At 33.2% G+C, this 23,918-nt stretch overlaps 1 protein-coding gene across 13 annotated transcripts in view; it reads right to left on the bottom strand.

Annotated features, from left to right (window-relative positions):
- Window positions 1–23,918, bottom strand: part of Tut4 (terminal uridylyl transferase 4) — a 115,481-nt gene that overhangs the window by 45,499 nt on the left and 46,064 nt on the right. For 10 of the 13 annotated variants that reach the window (XM_048815377.1, XM_048815378.1, XM_048815379.1 and 7 more), the window contains 9 exons: window positions 22,382–22,559; window positions 20,796–20,884; window positions 19,268–19,319; window positions 15,896–15,965; window positions 12,867–12,993; window positions 5,767–5,886; window positions 5,383–5,595; window positions 2,052–2,226; window positions 799–1,499 (listed from right to left, as the gene is read on the bottom strand). In XM_048815377.1, the coding sequence (XP_048671334.1) occupies window positions 799–1,499; window positions 2,052–2,226; window positions 5,383–5,595; window positions 5,767–5,886; window positions 12,867–12,993; window positions 15,896–15,965; window positions 19,268–19,319; window positions 20,796–20,884; window positions 22,382–22,559 (1,725 nt within the window). The remainder of the gene's footprint in view (window positions 1–798; window positions 1,500–2,051; window positions 2,227–5,382; window positions 5,596–5,766; window positions 5,887–12,866; window positions 12,994–15,895; window positions 15,966–19,267; window positions 19,320–20,795; window positions 20,885–22,381; window positions 22,560–23,918) is intronic. The other 3 variants (XM_048815387.1, XM_048815388.1, XM_048815386.1) reach the window with 2 other exon arrangements.

Raw genomic sequence — 23,918 nt, 5'->3', positions numbered from 1 at the left:
ATTTTCTACAATTTTAATTGTTAAAGCTCAAATTCTTCCATTTTAAAAGTAGAAAAGATGGGCTTGGGATATAGTTCTGTGGTAGAGAACGTGCCCAGCATGTGCATGGCCATGTTTGATCCCCAGAACTGGAAAAATAAATAAATAAAAATAAAAGTAGAAAAGTTAGGACTCTATAATTTATAAGGGTTAATACAAAATCCAAAAGTGCTCAATGGCAATAACAGAATCTGAATTCTTCATTTTTTTGGATCCTGATCTTAGTTTACTTCTACTTTTAGTATATTTATGTTCTCTCTTCTAACAAATAACCCCCCCCACACACAAACTCACATACTTTAAAACAGAATACTGATAGAATTTTAAAAATTTCATTCTTTTTGGAAGAAAAATAAGCATATGTATAGAAATAAGCAAAACAAAATATATGGTGCTAAGTTGATTTTCATAAAACATACAATAAATACTTTTATGTATGAGAAAGTGAAGAAAACCAAATAGAGTGCTGAAACCTCTTGGTGCTTTACACACAAAATTTAAAATCAATTATAGGAAAAGTACAGAAAGCAAAAGACAAATACACACCAAAATCATTCCCAAACAATAGTCACTACCATATAAGATACTTTTATACTTCTAAACCTAAAACTATAAATATAAAGTCAGGGGTAGGGATATAGCTCAGTGGATAGAGCATGAAGCCCCTGGATTCAATCCCCAGTACCACAAAGGAAAAAGAAAGATAAGACAAAAGTCATTTCACAAAATCTTACAGATTGTTTATAAATTGTATCTTACCTTGCCAGAGGTTAAAATAAACTTATCGAACACATAATGTAATTCCTGGGAGGGGAGGTTATCATCATCATTAAGGTCAGAAGCAACTTCTGTAGCTTTGCAGTTGCAAGAGGTAGTAGATGTGTCGGTGCACATAATCTGATGTGAACTTTCTGCTTCTAAATTTGATCTGCAGTCTGTTCCAACAGATTCATCTGGGTCAGGCAACCCAATGCAATTACATTGGCTGAGCTCCTTTTTAAAACAAGTTTCTGAAGGCGCTAAGTCATTTTGTTTCTTAATTGATTTTGGCTCCAATTCACTGCCTTGATTGGCATCCGCAGAAAGAGATGAAGATTCCTGTCCATGGTTAGCCAAATCTACTTCATTTACCAACAAATTGTCATTGTTAATAATACATCTCTGTGATGTACCTTCCATTTCATCATGTTTATCAGGTTGACCTCTTTCTGTATTTATTTTTTCTGTGCTTTCCCCAAGCAGATTGTAACAGTTGGTTGCCATATTATCAGACTTCACTGGTTTCTTATTGCTTACTTTCCCCTTCTCTTTTTTCTTGAACTCCACTGTGGTCTTATTTCCACCCTTCCTCTGAGGACAGGCAAAATACCGATAAGCTGCCCTGAATCTCTCCACAACATATTCATAAACAAGTTGGCTGTTTAAGCTCCGTGCAACATTCCTCTTGACTGAAAATGGATCTAGTAAAAAAGAAAATGATCAGAAACTAAGTCTCTATTAACAAACTACATATACAAATAGAGTTTAACTATTTAATTGTCAGCAGAGCACTTTTTCCTAAGGTTTTTCTAATATATAATCCCAACAATGGTTCCTGAAAACTGAGTTGAAGAAAAACCATAGCAACATCTTTTCCTTTGTTTCTTCCATAAAAGAATCATCTAGAAGGAAAAAGAGTGAAGATAATATTGAAAAATAATAAGAGGATAATTGAGAAGGTCAATTCAGTAATTATACTTTCAGTGATGAAAGTATGGGAAAAAAGAAGCTATGCCACTATGCCTCCCTACACAATATCATTAAATGAAATTTCTCAAACTTCAAGACCCAGTAATAATTTTCATCTCTTGCCAAGGTAAAATTAATGTTGGGGGATACGATATGGAACCTTGTTTGTCAACATTAGTTGTTCTTTACCTCAGCCAAGGGATAAAATTTTTAATAGTTTATCAGATGATAAGTGGCACCCCCAAAAAAAGAGTCTCCAAATTAAGTACAATACATCATCTCACCTTCAATTGCTATTCGCCTTTTAGGCCAGTTTTTGTTCTCTCTTGTTAAAATATCTTGTATTCGTACACATATGACATATTCCTCCAAAGCAAAATCCAGTGTGTAAAATTTTAGCAGCTCTAGCCATAACTGTCCCAGGGATACCTGATTTGGTGTTTCCAATGTTAAGGGAGACTGAAAGAAAAAAAATACTTTTCATTTAAGCTTCACAAAACTATAAAATCAACGACTTTTCACTTAGAAAAGGCCTCAGAGATTATGTTTTCAAAATCTGAGAAATAAAGTAATAATTTGTCAAAAACAACCAGTCTGAGTCCCAGTTACTGATTTCTGGGAATTTTGTTTTTGTTTGCATTATCAATGACTCTCAATTTTGACTACACATTAAAATCATCTAGTGACCATTAATGTATACTAATGCCTAAATTCCATACCATTCCCACTCTCAAGAATCTGATTTAATTGATCTGGGTTATTAGACCAGACACTAGGATTTTTAAAGCTCCTTAATGTGATTCTCATGTACAGGCAAGGTAACAAACCACTATATAACAACTACTACAGCCTACTCATTGCAATAATTACTTTATATATCTAAGTAAATATCCTGACTTTCAAAAAATTCCTTCATTCAGACACATTTCTTTAGAACATACTATTCCCTGGAATAAGATAATNAGGCTGTAGTTGTAGCTCAGTGGTAGAGAGCTCACCTAGCATACATGAGGCACTGAGTTCGATCCTCAGCATCACATAAAAATAAAGATACTGTGTCCACCTACAACTAAAAAATATATTTTTTTAAGAAAAAAAGTAAACCATGAAAGTTGGTTTGATAGATTAAGAGGAAGAGTAGTAGCAGAAAACAAAGAGCTATCAAGTAAGGACGGTTTGCCTTTTCTTATAAATGAAGCAAGGAGCAACTAAAGCATTTTTAGTATGAATAGTGGAAAGGGTATGACCTGACTTAATGTTTTGGTTTTTGGGGGGGTACCAGGGATTGAACCCAGGGGCACTTGAACACTGAACCACATCCCAAGCCCTATTTAAGTTGCTTAGCGCCTCACTGTGGCTGAGGCTGGCTTTGAACTTGGGATCCTCCTGTCTCAGCTTCCCAAGCCGCTGGGATTACACGCATGTGCCACTGCGTCTAGCCTCACTTAATGTTTTAGAATCACCATTCAGAATTTTTGTGTCTAGAATAAGGAAAAAGGGTAGATTGCAGGGAAATCTGTTAGGAAACTATAGCAGTAATCCAGGCCAGAAATCATGATGGCTACAACCAGGAAGGTAAAGTGGAAGTGGTGACAGGAGATCAAATTCTCAATATATTTCCAAGTAGAGATGTCAGGATTTCCTAACAGATTTGATAGGGGTATGAAAGGAAGAAAGGAGTGACTTCAAGGTTTTCTTGTTTGGTTTGTTTGGTGCTATGGCATGTATGCTTTTACTACTGAGCTATATCCCCACCCCATTTTATTTTTTATTTTGAGATTGGGTCTCACTAGGGCCCCGTGAAGTTACTGAGGCAGGTCTTGAACTTGCAATCCTCCTGTCTCTGCCTCCTGAATCACTGGGATTACAGGTGTGCGCCAGCATGTCCAGCACTCCAAAGTTTCAACTGAAAGGATAGAGTACCATCAACTGAGTTGGGAAACCTGCATAAGGAACAAATTTAAGGAGATGAATAGGAGTTCATTTTAGACACATTAAGTTTAAGACACCTAAGCAGACACACTAAATGAGCAGTTGGATGAACAATTATGAAGTTTGAGAGAGAGAGAGATCCAGCTACAGATTTAAAATTTAGGAGTCATCATTATACAGATGGTATTTAAAATCCAAGGATTGGATATGATTACACCAGAAGTATATACACACAGGGAAAAAAAGGGACCATGGACCAAGCCCTGTAGCACTCCAACATTAAAAACCTCAAGAAGGAGGAACAAGAAAAGGAGACTAAAAAGGAATAACCAGCTACAGGTGTGGTGCCTGGAAAGGGCAAGTGAGAAAATTTTTCTGAGAAGGAGATAAATCAACTGGCAAATGTTGCTACTAAGTATAAAAAAGATAAAAATTGAGAAAATGACCATTGAATTAGCAATGTGAAGATGACTGATATTAATGACCTGAATTCTGGCAGATTAATAAGTTAGGGAGAAAGAAAAATTGGAAATACTGAATACAGAAAATTCTTCCAAGAGGTTTTATAGCAAAGAGGAGCAGCAAAATAGCTAGGGAGAGTGGTGCCAAGATTTTTCTTTAAAATGGCAGAATTAAAAGCATGTGTGGTTTAATAGAGAATTGAAAACTGGTAATTTAGGAGGGAAAGAGAACAACTGCTGAAGTAATATTTTGGAATAAAGAAGATATGGGGGACCTGGGGTTGTGGCTCAGTAGTAGAGTGCTTGCCTGGCATGTGTGAGGCTCTGAGTTCAATCCTCAGCACCACATATAAATAAATAAAATAAAGGCCCATCAACAACTAAAAAAAAGTTTGAATTTTTTTTTCAAAAACAAGATACAGAATTGAATACACTAGACTAAAACATTGGAAGTTCCTTTATGAAAGCAGGCAGCAAGGCAGAATATGTGAGTGTGTAGAAGTTCTCTTCTGATTGCTTCAGTTTTCTCAGTGACATAAGGAACTGAGAATACTGGTGGTTTGAGGAGAGATTAGAAGTGGAAGAGATGAATAGATAAAAAAAGTAGATAGAGGTTCCATAAATTATTCAGTACAGTTAGAGCAATAATTTCCAGAAATATTCAAACTTCTGTAATAATGCTCTACTGAGAAGCCCAAAATTCAGAGATTGTAGATTCAGACTTTTGGAAAATACAATCCATGTATGTTTACCTTTGGTTCTCTAGCACTCAAGATAATGCCTGGCACATAGTAGGTCCTTAATAAATGAAAGTTGAATGATTAAATAAGCAAGCCATCCCCTCATAAAGCAAAGGGGCTTATTTCTCCAATAGCTTATTTCTCCCCCCAATCTGGCAGCAAAATTCCCATATATTGAAGTTTTTGGTCAGAGCCAAACTACTAAAGGAAATTTTCTTTGTTTAAATGAAAAAGATACATAGATTAACCTTGATAATAACATGATTCAAACAATACAAAGTCTTCCAAAATGAGGTATAATTCATTAGAGAATCTTGGTACTAAAAAACTAAACCAGATCAACCCCTCACTTTATAGATGAGGAAAATGAGGCCAAGAGGCTTGCTCAAGGTCAGTGAATCTACTATTCAAATAGCTTCAACTGAAGGCATCACAAATTCTACAGATAGAAAAGCCAAAAACAAAAAACAAAAACAGCTTACTTTGCCATGTTTTTCCTTCATGGCATTACTTTGGTTGTCTGTTTCTGTCTTCTTGGTATCATCTTTTGGTTGGTCTGCCTTAGCTTTGTTTTCCTCAGCAATTGAGTTTTTCTCAGTTGCACTACTTGAATTATATTCCCACTTCACAAACTTCTCTTCTACTATGCCCTTCAGCTGAAAGTCATCCATTCTTTTTGGGTCAAAGCCTTCAATCTATATAAAAAGGCATTCCAAATTGGTAGTGGAAAAATTATTAAAAATAAAAAATAAAAAGATGGACAAAGAGACAAACCAGAATTCCAGCTTAAAAAGTTTGATCAGAGCACTGTGCAAAGAGCAAACTATCCACACACATGCACATAAATGTCACAAACTAAGGCTTACCCAACTTCCAAGTAAGCAAGGAAGAAGAGGGGGTTTTCTTTGTTGTAGAAAAAACATCACCATTAAAGCAAAACAGTAAGAAGGAATTCCACCATCAGTTTGGGAGTCAATATAGCACAACTGCAAAACCAAAGGGGAAAAAATACTAGCATTTTGCATTCTTCAATTTACACAATAAGAAAGTAGCTTGTTATTCCTATCTGATTACTGAGAAATTCAAATAACAATGAAAAATGTAAGAAATAACCTGAAATCTCATCAACATAAAATAATAGTGGGTAATGTGTTGGTGACTAACTTTTCACTTATTTCTCTACATATATAAATGTACACACATATTTTAGTTAAATGGAATCATGTTATACATAGTGCTTTTGTTATAGACACCTTTTAAAGGTATTTTTCTTTTCTCCCCTCTACTTCTGCTTTAGCATTAACAACCTTATATGTACACTTTCATGTCTTTTTCTATACTCAAATAATCATATACAAATACATATACACTTCTAGGTTTACATAAATACAGGGAGAATTTTGTGGGTTTTGATTTTACTAAAATAGTAATTACAGACACTTCCCTGTATATTATTCAACAATGAATTGAGAAAGTCCTTCTAAGTCAATTAGCGAATATCTAACACATTCTTTTGAAAGGTTAAATTACAGTTTATGATCTAAATGACTACTTAATAATGCCTCCACTGAAAGACAATCACACACTTTTGAATCTGTGCAACTTCAAACAGTGCCATAATATTTATCTTTATATATAGTTCCCAAATGCTAGTGCATATTTCAATTAGCTATGTTTCCAGGAATATGTTTGCTGAATTTTACAATATATGATGCATTTTAATTACCATAGGATTACTCTCCAATATCACTGTAAGAATTTCTGTTGTCCTTCATTAACATATGAGTGAACAAAAACCCCTTCCAACACTAGGTATTATCAACTTAAAAATTGTCAATAGGATGGATGAGATGCAATCTTTAACAATTACTTCAATTTGCATGTCCTTAACAGTAAGAGAAAAATTATGCGGGCTGGGGATGTGGCTCAAGCAGTAACGCACTTGCCTGGCATGGGCGGGGCGCTGGGTTCGATCCTCAGCACCACATAAAATAAAATAAAGATGTTGTGTCCACCGAAAACTGAAAAATAAATATTAAAAAAATTTCTCTTTTCTCTCTCTCTCAAAAAAAAAAGAGAGAAAAATTATGCAATTTTCATGTTCACTAACCATTTGGATGTATGCTTTTCAGAATTACCTATTAATTTTTTTTTTTTTTATTTTTTTTGGTGGCAGGGAGGTACTAGGGATTGAATTCAGAGACACTCAATTACTGAGCCACAATCCTTTTTTGTATTTTTTTTTTTTTAGAGACAGGGTCTCACTGCCTTGCTTAGCGCCTCACCATTACTGAGGCTGCTTTGAACTCTTGATCCTCCAGCCTCAGTCTCCTGCACTGCTGGGATTACAGGCATGTACCACCACACCCAGCTTAAGTTTTTTGTTAGTTTTTCTATTTTCATACATTACATATGTTTACTTATAGACAATCACCCTTTATAGCTGACATATGCATTTAAAATATGCTACTGTTCTCAATCTACTATTTTTATTTTAGCATTATTTAGTGTATAATTTCTAGGTATCCTATCATAGCAAAAAGTTCTCCCAAATCCATAGTTTACATACATAAATTTTACTCTAAATTTTAAAAACTTCATTTAGGTGAAATTTATTTTTCCATTTTGTACACTAAGGATTGAACATTATTTTCTTCCAGAAAGATACAGTTTTGACTTGCAGCCATTTATTAAATAATCATCATTTCAATGCTGAAATAAAATATTTTCTTTCATTTATTAAAATTGAGGCAGGGGGCAAAAGGATAGGAAAGACGGTGGAATGAGATGGACTATCATTACCCTGGGTATATGATGAGTGCACTAATGGTGTGACTCCATGCACTACCAGAGAAGTGAAAAATTCTACTCTATTTGTATACAATGAATCAAAGAGCTTTCTACTGTCAAGTATAACTGATTAGAACTAATAAATAAATAAATTTTAAAAATCTTATATACATAGGATCTACTTCAGGGCATACTATTCTATCCACCAATTTATTTGTCTATTAGTATGCCAATGGTATTTATTAAAGCTGATTTATAGTGATATATTACCTTTACCCCCTTTACCATTCCTCTTTTTTAATTATTTTGGCTATTCTCAGATATTTATTCTTCCATTAAACATTTTAAGATCATCTTTATTGTATCTTTTGCCCCGCTAGTAATTCTAATTGGAAATACTGTACATATGAAAATTAATTAAAACTTTTTTTACATTAATCACAAAAAGTAGCTCAGAGTCAGGTAACTTGACTATAATAGATTATTCCCTATTACTAGAATGTAAAGAATATATCTACTTTAAAAAGAGAGCCAGAATATAAGAACTTGATATTGGGCTGGGGATGTGGCTCAAGCGGTAACGCACTTGCCTGGCATGCATAGGGTGCTGGGTTCGATCCTCAGCACCACATAAAAATAAAATAAAGATGTTGTGTCCATCCAAAACTAAAAAATAAATATTAAAAAATTCTCTCTCTCTCTTTAAAAAAAAAAAAAAGAACTTGATATGTGAATTTTCCAAAAATTTAGGAGTTGTTGATTACTCATGTTCCTTCAACATCCAATACACTTGCAAGTCCTATTTCCAAAACTTAGTCCACCTCTCTCTAATTTCCTTCATATCCACTCTAAGGTAGCATAAATTATTATAATCTCTGGCCAATATATGCCTGCCCACTGGGCTTCCTGTTTCTACTCTTTAACTCTAAATGATCTTTACAAGCATAAATCACATCAAGTTGTATATTGCTTCCAAACCCTTTCTATGTTTTCTTACTGCCATTAAATATATCCAAATTTTCACCACAGAAATTGTTTGATCTTATCTCCTACAACTTTCACCCACATTCACTTCATCTCACCACTTCTGTCTTCCTTATTGCACCTGAAAGCTCGTTCTCATCTTAAAGGCCTGCATTAGCAATCCCTTGAAGGCTGTTCCCCCAGATTTTAATTGTATCTGGCTTGAACTTAATTATCAATTTCCCCCAAAAAAATTTCCCTAACCATCCAGTATAATATCACTCTCTCACCATATTACCTCATTTTTAGAGCACTAAATTCTACCAGATGCTACATTATTTATGCATTTTGTGTACTATCTGATTCTTTCAAAAGTATGTGAGATCTGTGACAGCAAGGCTTTGTATGCTTTTTAAGACAGATGTTCCCTCCACCAGGAACAAAGTCTTAGGGCACATAGGGATCTAACAAATAGTTTGTTAAATGGACAGATTTCTTCAGGACAAATTTTTTTCATGCAATTCAGTAATATAATTTTCTTCCTATAACTTTTTTATTAAATTTATTTCTTAGTATTTTGTAATTTCTGTTGCTGTCATCAAGGTAACACTTTTCCTGTTTTTCTTCTACCAAGTTATTTTTATGGCAGAGCAAAGTTACTTATTTTTGTGTATTTATCTTAGATTTAATAATCTTAATAAATTCTCTCATTAATCACAGTAGTTTGTTTTCTGGTGCCAGAGATTGAACTCAGGGGCACTTAACAACTGAATCACACTCCCAGCCCTTTTTTTTTTTTTCAGTTATAGGTGGACACAATATCTTTATTTTATTTTTATGTGGTGCTGAGGATCAAACCCAGTGCCTCACGCATGCTAGGCGAGTAGCCTACCTCTGAACCACAACCCCAGCCCCACTCCCAGGGGGTTTGTTTGTTTTGTTTTTATTTTTTTGAGCCAGGGTGTCAGTAAATTGCTAAGGCTAGCTTTCAATTTGTGATCCTCCTGCCTCAGCCTCCTGAACCACTGGGATTACAGGAATGCATCACCATGCCCAACTAATCCTAGTAGTTTTTTACTAGGGTTTCCTAGATATACAATTATTATTTTTTTTTATTATTTTTTTTTTTATAATGTGGAGAAAGACTTTTTTTTGCAGACAGGATATCTTTTTTTTTTTTTAAGAGAAAGAGAGAGAGAGAGAGAGAGAATTTTTTAATATTTATTTTTTAGTTTTCAGCGGACACAACATCTTTGTTTATATGTGGTGCTGAGGATCGAACCCGGGCCGCACGCATGCCAGGTGAGCGCGCCACCGCTTGAGCCACATCCCCAGCCCCCTAGATATACAATTATACTATGAGCACAAAGAGATAATTTTTTAATTTTTCAAATATTGACATTATTTCCTTTCTACAGCATTTCCTAAAACCTCCAAAACAATATACAAAATCAATAATGAACATCTCAAAGCAATTCTATTTAGAATGTTTGTTTTGTAAGTAGCTTTATTTTAACCAAAAATTCCTTTGCAACTATAAAAAATGAAAATGGATTTTTTTTTTAAACATATCAGACATCTCATAGAATAAGATTAAGGCAGCTTAAGAGAAAGCTTTTAAAATCCAAGGGTCTCTTTTTCTTTTACATGCCAAATACTGCTAAAAAATACAATTTTTACATTAATCACAAAAAGTAGCTCAGAGTCAGGTAACTTGACTATAATAGACTATTCCCTATTACTAGAATGTAAAGAATATATCTACTTTTAAAAGAGAGCCAGAATATAGTCAAATGTAATTTCATGATCTTACTGTGATTTACTTATAGCTTTTTTTTTCTTTTTTAATTTAATGTCATGGATATACATGAAGGTGAGATTCACTGTGGTATATTCCTATATGTACATAGGAACGTTGGATCAAATTCATTCAACTGTCTTTCCCTATCCCATTCCTCTTCCCTTCTCTTCATTCCCCTTTGTCTATTTCACTGATCTTTCCTCTATTCCCCACCCCCTTGTTTTGGATTAGTTTTCCTATATTAAAAGAAAAAAAAATTGACCCTTGACTTTTTAGGACAGGCTTATTTCATTTAGCATGATAGTCTCCAGTTTCATCCATTTACCAGTAAATACCACAAAGTCATTTTTCTTTATGGCTGAGTAATACTCTGCTGGGTATATGTACCACATTTTCTTTATCCATTCTTCTCTTAAATGGCACCTACATTGGTTCCATAGCTTGGCTATTGCAAATTGTGCTGCCTTAAACACCAATGTGGATATATCACTGAGTATGCTGATTTTAATTTCTTTGGATATATACTGAGGAGGGAGATAGCTGGGTCATATGATGGTTCCATTCCTAGATTTTTGAAACCATTTTGCTTTCCAGAGTGGTATATCAATTTGCAGTTCCACCAAAAATGTATATCTTATTCCCTATATCCTCATCAACATTTATTGTTACTTGTATTTTACATAATTGCCATTCTGACTAGAAGAAATCTCAGTGTTGATTTAATTTGCATTTCTCTAATTGCTAGAGATGTTGAACATTTTTCATATATTTGTTGACCATTGTATTTCTTCTTTTGAGAAGTGTCTGTTTACTTCCTTTGCCCATATATTGACTGGATTATTTTTTCGGTGTTGAGTTTTTAGATGTTAAGTACACTAAAAAAAAAATCAATTCTTATATTAATCACAAAAAGTATCTCAGAATCAGGTAATTTGACTATTATGCACTGTTTCCTATTACTGGAACGCAAGGAATATTTGTTTGTTTGTTTGTAAATAATTTAGTGCCAAGGATTTCACAAAGGGGTGCTTTACCACTGAGCCATAACCCCCAGCACTATTTATTTATTTATTTATTTATTTTAGTTGTGTGTGGACAATACCTTTATTTGTTTTTATATGGTGCTGAGGATCAAACCCAGTGCCTCACACATGCCAGACAAGCTGAGCCACAACCCAGCCCCCTTTTTTACTTTTGAGAGACGGGCTCACTAAATTGCTTAGGGCCTCACTAGAATTTACTCATTGTTGTTTCAATAAGTGATCACAAATCTCTGTCTAGACATCTGGACATCTGGACTGATATTAGACATCTAAATTGATACATCTGGATATCTGGATTACCACTCCTCTTCCTACCCCCACATCAAAGAAATAAACACAAAATAACTAAAGCATTTAGAAATACAAATTAATTCTAATTTAGAAAATTTGGATAACTAATCCATAGCTGTTGCCCAATCAAAAATTGCACCACATGAATAACAATTTAGGGAAAAGAGAATACCCAGAGACAAAGATTAGAAAAACAAATATACTAACAGAAGAAACTTAACTTACATACCATATCTTAAAACCTTACAATTTTAACTTACAATATGAATGAAAACTTGAGCCTCTTAAGATACAGTATATAAGAATAAAGTATGCCATTAAAAATTCTACAATATATCAATAAGTATACACCATAGTCCTTTATCCACAGTTTCACTTTCTACAGTTTTAGTTACCCAGAGTCAACAGCAGAGTCAACAGTGATCCAAAATATTATATAGAAAATTCTAGAAATAAAAAAAAATGCATCCGTTTTGCCAGGCATAGTTGACACACACTTGTAATTCCAGTTACTTGGAAGGCTAAGGTATGAGGATCACAAATTTGAGACCAAAAGGAGCAACTTAGTGACAAAATAAAAAATTTTAAAAAGAACAGGGGATTACTCAGTGGTAGAGCACTTGCCTTACAGGTGTGAGCCCCTGGGTCCAAGCCCTAGTAGCACAAATAAAAAATGTTTTAAACTTTAAGTTTTAAATAACTTTTATTACATTATATTGTTATAATTGTTCTCTTTTACTATTATTGTTGTTCATCTCTTACTATGCCTTACTATAAATTAAACTTTATTGTAGATATGTACAGATAGGAAAAAATAGTGTATATATAACAGTGCAGTACTATCCAAGGTTCCAGGCATTCACCAGAGCTCTTGGAATATATTCTCCATGGATAAAGGGGAACTAGTGTATGGTCTATGAAAACTTTATTTTCCCATAAATTGGAACCAGTCACACTACTTTCTGTCTGGCACAGATAACTGTTTTATCCCACATGTTATGATTTATGTTTCATATCAGTATAAGGAAAAGCCTGTCTTATTTTGAAGATTAGGTACTTTTCTTTCCATTCCACTTACCTTAGCCCAGTATCGAAAGGCTAACACCAAGGGAATAAAGACAGGTTCCATTTTGCCAAGAGCAGCAAGTAAATCAGTAGTGAGACATGCCATATCGTTTCCTGCACTCACTCTACAAAGTAAACCACTGTGAATGAGAAAGAAACAAATTTTACTATGTTAATACCCTAAAATGCAGAATACTTCAAATCCTGTGGCTACACTACAGTCACCATATTTTAATTCCTAAAAGTTATAGTAAAAACAGATGTTATCATAAAATTAAAAGTAACTAAACACTAAATTAGAGAATATGTTTTTAATTCTTCCTGTGCAATTTAGAAACAAATTTCAACCTCACTCAGTATTTAAGTTCATAAAAAATAAATTCCAAAAGGAGCATTAAGAATCACCAAAATTGGGCTGAGGTTGTAGCTCAGCAGTAGCATATGTGAGGTATTGAGTATGATTCTCAGCACCACATATAAGTAAATAAAATAAAGGTCCATCTACAACTAAAAAATATTAAAAAAAAAAAAGAATCAACAAAATTTACTAGGTATGGTGGCACATGCCTGTAATCCCAGCAGTTTGGGAGGCTGAAGCCGAAGGACCGCAAATTCAAAGCCAGTCTCATTAACTTAGTGAGGCCCTAAGCAACTTAGCAAGACATGTCTCAAAATTTAGAAAAGTAAAAAATTAAAAAGGCCGGGGATGTGGCTCACTGACTAAGTGGTTAAGTGCCCATGGGTTCAATTCTGGTACCAAAAAAAACACCAAAATTTGATTTACATGACAGAAAGAACATTGTCTCTTCAATGTCAAAGTAACAAAGTAACACAACATACTTTCCTAGTTGGGTTTTTTTTTTGAAGATGATATAAACAAAAGATAAAATACTGGACTGACTAGCTATACTTCTTGACTCTAATTTTTCCTATCCAACTTTCATGATTTAATTGGTATGTTATTTTTAGATCAAAGGTCAGACTAATCAATGTGCAAGCTGGCACATACCTGTAGTCTCAAATACTGAGGAGGTGGGGGTGGGAGGATTAAAAATTTGAGGGCAGCCTGGGAAACTTATCAAAACCCTGTTCTCAAAATAAAATTTAGAAAAGAGTAGGGGCATAGCTCAATGGTACAGTGCTTGCCTTGCATGCAAAATACCCTGGGTTTAATCCTGTGCCAAAAAAAAAAAAAATATATATATATATATATATGATTTACTAATTTATTAGCCCACTTACTTATATGTGAGTGAAAACCAAGTTATACTATATAAGTGAAAACAGGAGTCACCTTAAATGGAATGAAAGAAGTGTACTAGAGATATTTCCAGAACACAGATAAAAATGTATCTGAAATTGCCATGCAGAAGCAATTTAACACATGTGAAAGGAAACACTAGAAGGCAGATTACCTCTATGCCATTTCTGGTTTTCCCCTAAGTAATATGAACCTGCACAAATGCTTAACCCCTCTCAATCTAAATTTTCTAATTTAGAAAATAAGGAAGCTAAGCCATGTGCAGTGGTGCACACCTGTAATCCCAGTAACTCAGGAGGCTGAGATAGGAGGATTGAAAGTTTGAGGTCAGCCTCAGCAAATAGCAAGACCCTCGAAAAATTAGTGAGACCCTGCCTCAAAATAAAAAAAATAAAAAAGGGCTGGGTATATAACTCAATAGTAAAGCACCCCTGAGTTCAATCCCCAGTACCAAAGAAAGAAAGAAGGAAAATAAGGAAGGTAAACTAGATCTCCATAGGACAGAATTCTAGGTTGAATAAGGAAATACAACAATCTTAAAATGTAAGAAAAATAAGTTAATAATCAATTAAAAAAATAATAATTCTGTATTGCTTCCACATTCAACTCCGATAACATTATTGTAGTTTCCTTTTTCAAAGGCACTTAGCCCTCTCAGTCCTATAGAGTCCTATTTGATGAGAAAGTCGTTCATAACTCATTCATTTCAGTGAACTAAAACTAGATTCTAATATCCAGTAAGATTCTTAACAAGAAGCTATCTCTTATTGCTGTTTGTATCTCTAGAATAATGTAGTACCTACATACAAGTAAATGTTCAGGGGCTGGGGTTATGGCTCAACGGTAGAGCGCTCACCTCACATGTGCAAGGCCCTGGGTTCGATCCTCAGCACCACATAAAAGTAAATAAATAAATAAAATAAAGTTTTTTTTAAATGTTTAAAAAAATTTTTTAAAAAAGAAGTAAATGTCCAATATTGTTAGGTAAGCAAATGAACTTGAGGGGAAAAAAAAAAAATAGAAGTTTTGCCTAGAGTGTTTTATTTTCCACTGTCTGGTAACTCTATTTCGTGTTCACATTCATTTGGTAAGCTTGCTATTTTTAATTAGTAGAAACTAGTGTAATCCAAGAGCAAGGTAGATCTTTTCAAAAACAGCATACTACAGGGACAAAAGCCACATCAATGTTTATAGCAGCACAATTCATAATAGCTAAATTGTGGAACCAACCTAGATGCCCTTCAGTAGATGAATGGATTAAAAAAATGTGGTGTTTATACACAATGGAATATTACTCAGCAATAAAAGAGAATAAAATCATGGCATTTGCAGGTAAATGGATGGAGTTGGAGGAGATAATGCTAAGTGAAGTTAGCCAATCCCAAAAAAACAAATGCCAAATGTTTTCTCTTATATAAGGAAGCTGTTTCATAGTGGGGTAGGGAGGGAGAGCATGGGAGGAATAGACTGTAGATAGGGCAGAGGGGTGGAAGGGGAAGAGAGAGGGCATGGGGTTAGAAATGATGGTGGAATGTGATGGTCATCATTATCCAAAGTACATGTATGAAGTCACAAATTGGTGTAAATATACTTTGTATACAACCAATATGAATTGTAATGCATTCCGCTGTCATATTTTTTAAATAAATAAATAAATAGAAACTAGAGTAATCATATTATTCCCAGGAGAAATCTAAAACAAAGATCTTCTCTTGGAAACGTTCACTACAAATTTGGTGTTTTTTTTTTTAATATTTTATTTTTTCTTCATTATTACCAACCTTTTCTGATCTTTGCACACCACAACAGGAACTTTAGCGTGAAAATCAGATTCCACATCTACATATAATACTAGTAAGAGAAAAAAAAAAAACAAATAAGCTAATGTCAACATCTCTAGAAGTATTTATTCTACAGTAAACACTGAGTAAAAGTTTCCGTCTAAAAAATCACTCTTATTGCTTCTGTGGCATAATCCACTCTTCTCATTATGAGCATCAACCCAGCAGAATCTCTTACCTCTATTGGTGCCATTTGCTGTGTATCACAAACCACAGGTATAGTCCCAAATACTGTCCGAAAATTACAATCACCTTAAGAGGAAAGGTCTTAATATCCCTAAAAGTTTGAATATTTCCAAGTAAGTATATAAAGTTGTTAAAACTTAAGAGATATAGCAAAGAAAGGATACCACTTACTTCTGAGGGCTATGTCCACAGGAATCACAAAATGAGGACCTATCATGCTTTAACAGCTTAGTTCATTTTAATTAACCCGTGTAAGTACAAGCTAACTCTGCTGGCCTTGTTTCCTGTAAATATATGAAAACTCTGCCTAATCAAAGCTCTTAAGACTTGCCTAACATGATGAAGCACCTTTCCACCACTTTCCATCCTGTCTTTTTTATACCTCCATGGCAAACCCCTTTCCATAAATGTCTAATTTAAGTAAAGATAGATGGGTGAACATTATTTCATTTCAAATTCAAAGAAAGTCTTTCAGTAGTACTTGTTGGAATAATTAATTCAAAGAACATGTGCTTAAGAACTGTATATCAGAAATTTCATTATGCATGTGATGAGTAAGAAACAAAGAGTCAATAAGGGGTTTGAAACATAAATATAGAAACAAATCCTTTACATGACAGATCTCTACGGGATATAATGAGAACATAAAGGAAAACATAATTGTATAGATTTTAAAATTAAGACTGGTTTTTGAAACCTGATTATATAACTTAAGATGATCTACTCATGTATTTTAGTAGGAAAAATATACTTTTATTTTTTTATTTATTTTTTAGTTGTAAATGGATCTTTTATCTTATTTATTTATATGCAGTGCTGAGGATAGAACCCAGGGCCTCACACATGCCAGGCAAGTGCTCTACCACTGAGCCACAACTCCAGCCCCAGAAAAATAGACTTTAAACATTTATTATTTATGATAGATTGGCACTCTCTAGAGAGAAAAGCTGTCTCTCATCTGTAATATCCTTTTAAGTTTTTGTGTAATTAAAAACATAAATGTAGAGTAAAGATATTGTGTCCACCTAAAACTAAAAAATAAATTTAAAAAACCAACAAGTATGTAGGGGCTGGGGTTGTAGCTCAGTGGTAAAGTGTGTGCCTAGCATGTATAAGGCACTGAATTCAATTCTCAGCACCATATATAAATAAATGAATAAAATAAAGGTCCACCAACAACTAAAAGAATATATATTTAATAACAAAGAAAACTATATTAGGGGCTGGGGTTGTGGCTCAGAGGTAAAGCACCCACCTAGCATGTGTGAAGCACTAGGTTCAATTCTCAGCACCACATAAAAATAAAATAAAGGTATTGTGCCCACCTACAACTAAAAAATAAATGTTAAAAAAAGGAAAACTATATTAAAATACCTTTACAGAATAAACTATACCAAACTCTTTCTTTAAAAAATAATTTCCACTAGGTACAGTGGAACACACCTGTAATCCCAGTGGCTCAGGAGGTTGAGGTAGGTGGACTGCAAGTTCAAAGCTAGCCTCTGCAACTTAACAAGACCCTAAGTAACTCAGAAAGAGCCTGTCACTCAATAAAATACAAAAAGGGGTGGGGATGTGTCTCAGTGGTCAAGTGCCTCTGGGTTCCATCCCCAATATCAAAAGAAGAAAAAAAAATCTAATTTCTGTCAGGTACTTTCGGTTCATGAAATTTAATTTAATGTAATAACAACAGCTGCTGCAGCAAAAGGTTAAAACTAGGTTATTGTATGCCAGGCACTTTTCTAAACTATGGCTTAATCCATTTCATCCTCTTAACAACTTCATCAGAAAAGTTATTGCCATTTCAGCATTGAGAAAACTGAATTATTACACTGAAGTTAAATTGTTATGGGCAAACAACCAAGTGGCACAATTAAAATTTGAGCATGGAAAGTCTGGATCTGGATCCTGAGCTCTTAAGCATTTACTTCATAAGAAGAAAAGTAGGCACTATAGGTGTTGCTCAGTGGTAGAGTGTTTACCTAGAATGTAAGAAGGCCCGGGTTCCATCACCAGAGTCGCAAAATAAAAACAAACAAAACAAAAGCAGTAAATTAAAATCAAGAAAATAATTTATTGGACTATAATATATAACTTGGGCTTGGTTTGAGACACTGATATTGTCTTAAAATTTTACTTAGAAGTATTTTTACCTATATCAAATGTCCTCAATAAAAAAGCAATCTAGACAGAAAAGGCACATATGAAATTGGTATGATTCAGCTGATGCAACATAATTTTATCAAATTAATGTAATTGTTTTAAAGTGGGGGAAAAAACATATTTACCCAAGACATGCACACATTTTTACGGCAAGTCTCTCCTTAATCTTTCTTCATCAATGACCTCCTAATGATTATGGGTTTTCTTGTCTTCTTTTACGCATGAAATGTTCATAATACAGTATTCCTCCCCTTATCTGCAGGGGATACTTTCTAAAACCCCCAGTGAATATCTGAAACCACAAATAGTACTAAACCTTATAAATACTATGCTTTTTTTTTCCTATTCATACATACCTCTGACAAAGTGTAATTTATTAATTAGTCACATTAAAAGATTAGCAACAATAACTAATACCAAAATAGAACAATTATAACAATACAATGTAATAAAAGTTATATGAATGTGGTCTCTCTTGGGTTCCAGTTACTGCAACAGATGATAATCTAATAACCAAGACAGCTACTAAGTAACTAATAGATGGTAGCTACTCAGAATAGCACTAGATTTAAAACTTATGAATTGTTATTTTTAGAATGTTCCACTTAATATGCAGACCATGGTAGACTGCAAGTTAACTGAAATCAAAAAAAGCAAAAGCATGAAAAATAAAACTGCAGATAAAGGAAAACTACTATATTCAAAGCTAGTATTTTTTAAATTACCTAAAATGCAGCAACTTTTTTAATATGTCAATTTTAATATGGTACCTCTGGCATAGCAATAGGTAAATTATATTTTCTGGTATACCAATTAAATAAATATATTAAAAGATACATTTATCTATCCATATATAATAGTGACTCAAACATGCTAGCAGTTTATTTGGTTAGCTATATATAACCAACATATTGCATAGACCTTTAAAAAGACAACTTTAAAAAGAAAAAAAAAGAAACTCACCATTATTTTTTAAAATTCCAAGCACTTGTATCAGAAGATCTGGATGATTCATCTAAAAAATTTTAACTTTAATCAATACATTAATTTCAAAGTACAAGTAGCAGAACATTACAGAGAACAACTTCATTAAAAAAATAACATTTAAATAAAATTATGCTCTGTATTTTAAAATACGAAAACAGAATAGTGTTTTCACTTTTATGTTCAATAAATTTTGAAATCCAGAGCCTAGCACATGCTAGACTCTACCACTAAGCTACCCCTGCATCTCACTATGTCAGTAAATCTTTTTTCAGAAATAGAATGTAATAAATACAGCATTAACATTCTAGAAACACTCTTAAAATTAATGGGTTCTCATACTGAGAAAAGGTTCTAAAATTCTACAACAAAACAAGTGAAAAAGAAGCAAGTTTACTTTAATGAATGTTAATAAGAATTTTTTAAGGTAAGAACTTCATAGTACATAAGACAACTGGCAGCTCGGCCAAAAGGCTTACATTAAAATATTATTTACTATAACAAGCTTATCAAATGTTTAAAGGGTATTTTGTTACTATTTAAGTCTTTAATAATCACAAATTAGGGGCTGGGGCTATAGCTCAGTTGGTAGTTGGTAGTTGCCTCACATGCATAGGGCCCTGGGTTCAATTCTCAGCACCAATCATCATCATCATCACAAATTAGTTGTAAAGTAAATATATCAAGTTAAAAATTTAAAAAACAAGTTTTCACCCAAATCAAATTTCATTAAGCATAAAATTATTAAAACAATTTTAAACATAATTTTGACTGATTATTTTAAATGTTTTACATCAATAAATAAGCAATGTTAGCAATGCTAACCAATACTGACATTGTCACCAATGATAATAGCTACTAATTCATAGTATCCATCACGTACCAGGTACTAATACATGAATATATGAGGTGGGAAGGAGAAATTTCCAAAAGTACTGTTTAAGTCATTATATATAAATAATTTAATATAAAAGTCATTATCCCTGTTTTGGAAAGGAGGAAACACGGACCCAAAAGTCAAGTAGTGAGCTGGGGTTGTGGCTCAGTGGTAGAGCAGTTGCCCAGCACGCATGAGGCACTAGGTTTGATCCTCAGCACCACATGCAAGTAAATTAAATAAAGGTATTGTGTCCATCTACAACTGAAAAAAAAAGTCAAGTAGTAACATGCTCTTTGCAGTCAAAATTTGAACCCAGATGTATGGTTTCAAAACTCTTTTCATTTTCTATAGTGCTTCAGAAGTGATAGCTATTTAAGATATTCAAATAAAACCTCTTTCCCTTTTATTGTCTTCCTCTTCTGCTTCCTTTTTCCTCCATCCCATATATTTTTTTACCTTCCCTTCATCTGAAACTTAGCAGAAATTTCCAAAAGCACTATTTAATCACAATAACACTCTACAAGTCAGAGTTTTATATTCCCCTACCCCCTCTCTAAAAAGATAATCCATTAAAATTATGAGGTACTGATTAAGATTAACAGGAAAGGGTTCTTTCTAAGTACTTACCTTAGAAGGAAATTTTATATCTATATTAACATCACTACTTTTTAGAGCAAACTTAGTCAGAGACGAGCCATACAACCTAAGTGAACATTCTGTAATAAAGGGAAAAAATAAAAGCATGAAACCATGTGCAAATATAGGAGCTCTAAAAAACAGCAGAAGGAAAAATATATATGCATATTTCAATTCTATGTCTTTCATTTCTAATATAATGATTATAGAAGAATGGGAACTTTTCTAATACCTTTATAATATAATAATAATGTTTCCCAATTTTGGGGTACAGATATAGAATGGGGAGAGAGAAATTACTCATAAAAGTTCAGTGTTCAAACAAAATTTTAGTTAAAATTTATTTTGGAATGACTGAGAATATATTTAGCATTCAATATACAACTGTAACAAATGTACTAACCTGGCTACAGTAATACTGTCACAAACTACATTTATTTATTTTAGATAATTATATAAATATAAGAGATAGTACTTTGGGGAAATGATCATAGGCATCTAGTGCAAATGCTTTTTAAAAATACAAAGTGAAATCAAGTCAACTGATGTTACAAATCTAAAACAAAACATTTCGTAGCCCTCAAGAGTTCACAGAACAAAATAAATAGAAACATCAGGATCTACACTACCCATACACATCTTCCTCAGACTATCAAAAATTTTAAAAATACTGTTACCAAGGTATATTTTTAAAGGATCTCACCAGAAAGTAAGTTGAAAATACTATGCATGGTTGATACTGATTAGACAGGTGGTTTTGTTTTTTAAAAGTTTAAGTTTATACTCAGTTGTATATATAAAAGTCTACTTTTCAAAACTTGCAAAATGTCAGAAAGTCATCCAAGTCATTAAAATCATTAAAAATTCATTTCCATTATCAAAATATTGAATTATTTTTATACATAATTTCAATTAGGATTAAATGAATTATTTATGACAAAAGACAGAAGGAAACAAAATTTTTCCATTTTCAATTTTAATTTGCTATTATTTCTTATGAATCTCACAATGGATCTATATAATTTATCAAATATCCAAAAGACCTTTGATGTTAAGAAACGAGTCTTTATTTACAATATACACTTACTTAAACCATAAGATAATGTAAAAAAAAAAAAAGACATGGGTTTAGCAAATAGTCCACAGATAAATACACCTGACCTGATACCCATCTTGCACCAAAAAATAATCTTTATCTGAAGTTTTTCCTTAATTTTTTTCCTACCATCAGTCAATAGGAATTTTATTAAGTGACAATAATATTTACATTGGAAATAATACAACTTTTTAAAAAGTCCATTCATAAAAAATAATACTGGGAAACTAACATGAAATATGTGATCACTAAGAAATTATCAATATTTGGCATTTTAAAATAATTTTTCTTATTATAAAATTATGCTGTACTATAATTCTCAATTTTCCTTTTCTGAAATATCTTCTTCACCAAAGTTATTCATAAAATAATCAAAGTCATGTGCTTTTAAGAAGGAAAAATAAAATCATAAATTTACCTTAGTTCAAGAGGAAGTACATTATTTTGTGATTTTTAAAAATTAAATATAAAAAGTTTGTACCTGGTAAAAATGTTGTTATAACCTTTGACATTTCCTCCACAATTTCCTGACGGACTCGGAGGTCATCATCTGTTATTCCTTGTTCTTTTGCTAATTCAACAACTGCAATACTTAAAGCAGCCAAGTGGGCAGGGGAAGGAGGTGGCAGAGAACGAAGCTCACTTTCTTCCTGTTTTTCCTATTAATGTAACATTTCACAACAATAATATAAAAAGTTTCTATTTTAATGTCCTTATATTTAGGAAGGAAGGAAAGAAGTAATAATTAAAATATTCACCTTCTATGCATTAGATATACAGAAGTAAACAAAAGGGACAGATACTTCTGTTTTTCTGAGGCAAAATACAAAGAATGAGAGATGCGGTAGGAAGATTACTTTTAATTTTTTAAAATTTGTTCTATTGTACTATTTACATAAATTCTCAAATTCATATCAAAGTCAACATAAGTTAAACAGCTGATGATTTTGTTGTAGCAAAAAGACTATCTTAAGATATAGCAGATCTTCAATCATAACTAATCAACATAGATGCAATAATACTTCTCTGTCGATGCTATGAATGAAACCTATGCTACTTCCTTTAGGATATTCCATCAAATATTCTCACTGATATACTCATGTCAATGATTATCCTTATATTCTCCTGATATACTTACATTCTAGCTAAGAGGAAAAGATAATAGACAAATAGATATCATGTCAAGTAGAAATAAAAAGAAAAAAGTATAAGAAAAAAATAAAACAGGGTGTGAGGCTTCAGAATAATGGCAAGGGGGCATTGTTTTCGAACCATGTGGATAAAGAAGGCCATTTTGAACACATACACTTAGAGACCTGAATGCAGTGAAAGAGTGAGACATTTAAGTTTCTGGGGGGAGAGTATTCCATATAGTGAAAATAGCATCTGAGGTAAGAAAGTCCCTAATCCTATTTGAAAAGATCAAGATGAGGGTTGAGGGTATGCTCAGTAGTGGATTCCTGATGAATTTCAGAAAGAATTAGTTAGGCTAGGAAAACTTGTCCAAGAGGCAAAAGTCTCTTATTTAGTCTCTCATTTCCAATCTTTAGGCTTCATCCCATTCTCCATATTGGTACAATTTATTCTCCTGTTTAAAAACTTCAATAAATCCTCAACAAAATACTTGTAAATCAAATTTACCAGCATATTAAAAGAACTATACAAACCAGGAGTGATAGTGCATGCTAGTAATATCAGTGATTCGGGAAGCTGAGGCAGAAGGATCTCAAGTTTGAGGTCAGCCTCAGCAAATTCAGCAAGGGCATAAGCAATTTAGTGAGACCCTGTCTCAAAATTTAAAAAAAAAAAGGGTGGTGGTGGGGGGGGGTGCACTGGAGATGTGCTCAGTGGTAAAGCAAACTTGGGTTCTTTATCTTTATTGGTCATTAGTATCAAAACACAAACAAACATTGCCCTATTTATTTGTTTTATTTAGCAGTACTGGGGAATAAACTCAGAAGCAACTCTACCACTTAGCTACATTCTTAGTTATTTTTATTTTGAGACAGGGTCTCCTT

The sequence above is a fragment of the Marmota marmota genome, unplaced genomic scaffold, assembly GCF_001458135.2.
Source record: "Marmota marmota marmota unplaced genomic scaffold, marMar, whole genome shotgun sequence".
Taxonomy (NCBI): Eukaryota; Metazoa; Chordata; class Mammalia; order Rodentia; family Sciuridae; genus Marmota; species Marmota marmota.
Note: the sequence above shows the minus strand (reverse complement) of the source record. Positions and strands in the feature narration are given on the sequence as shown.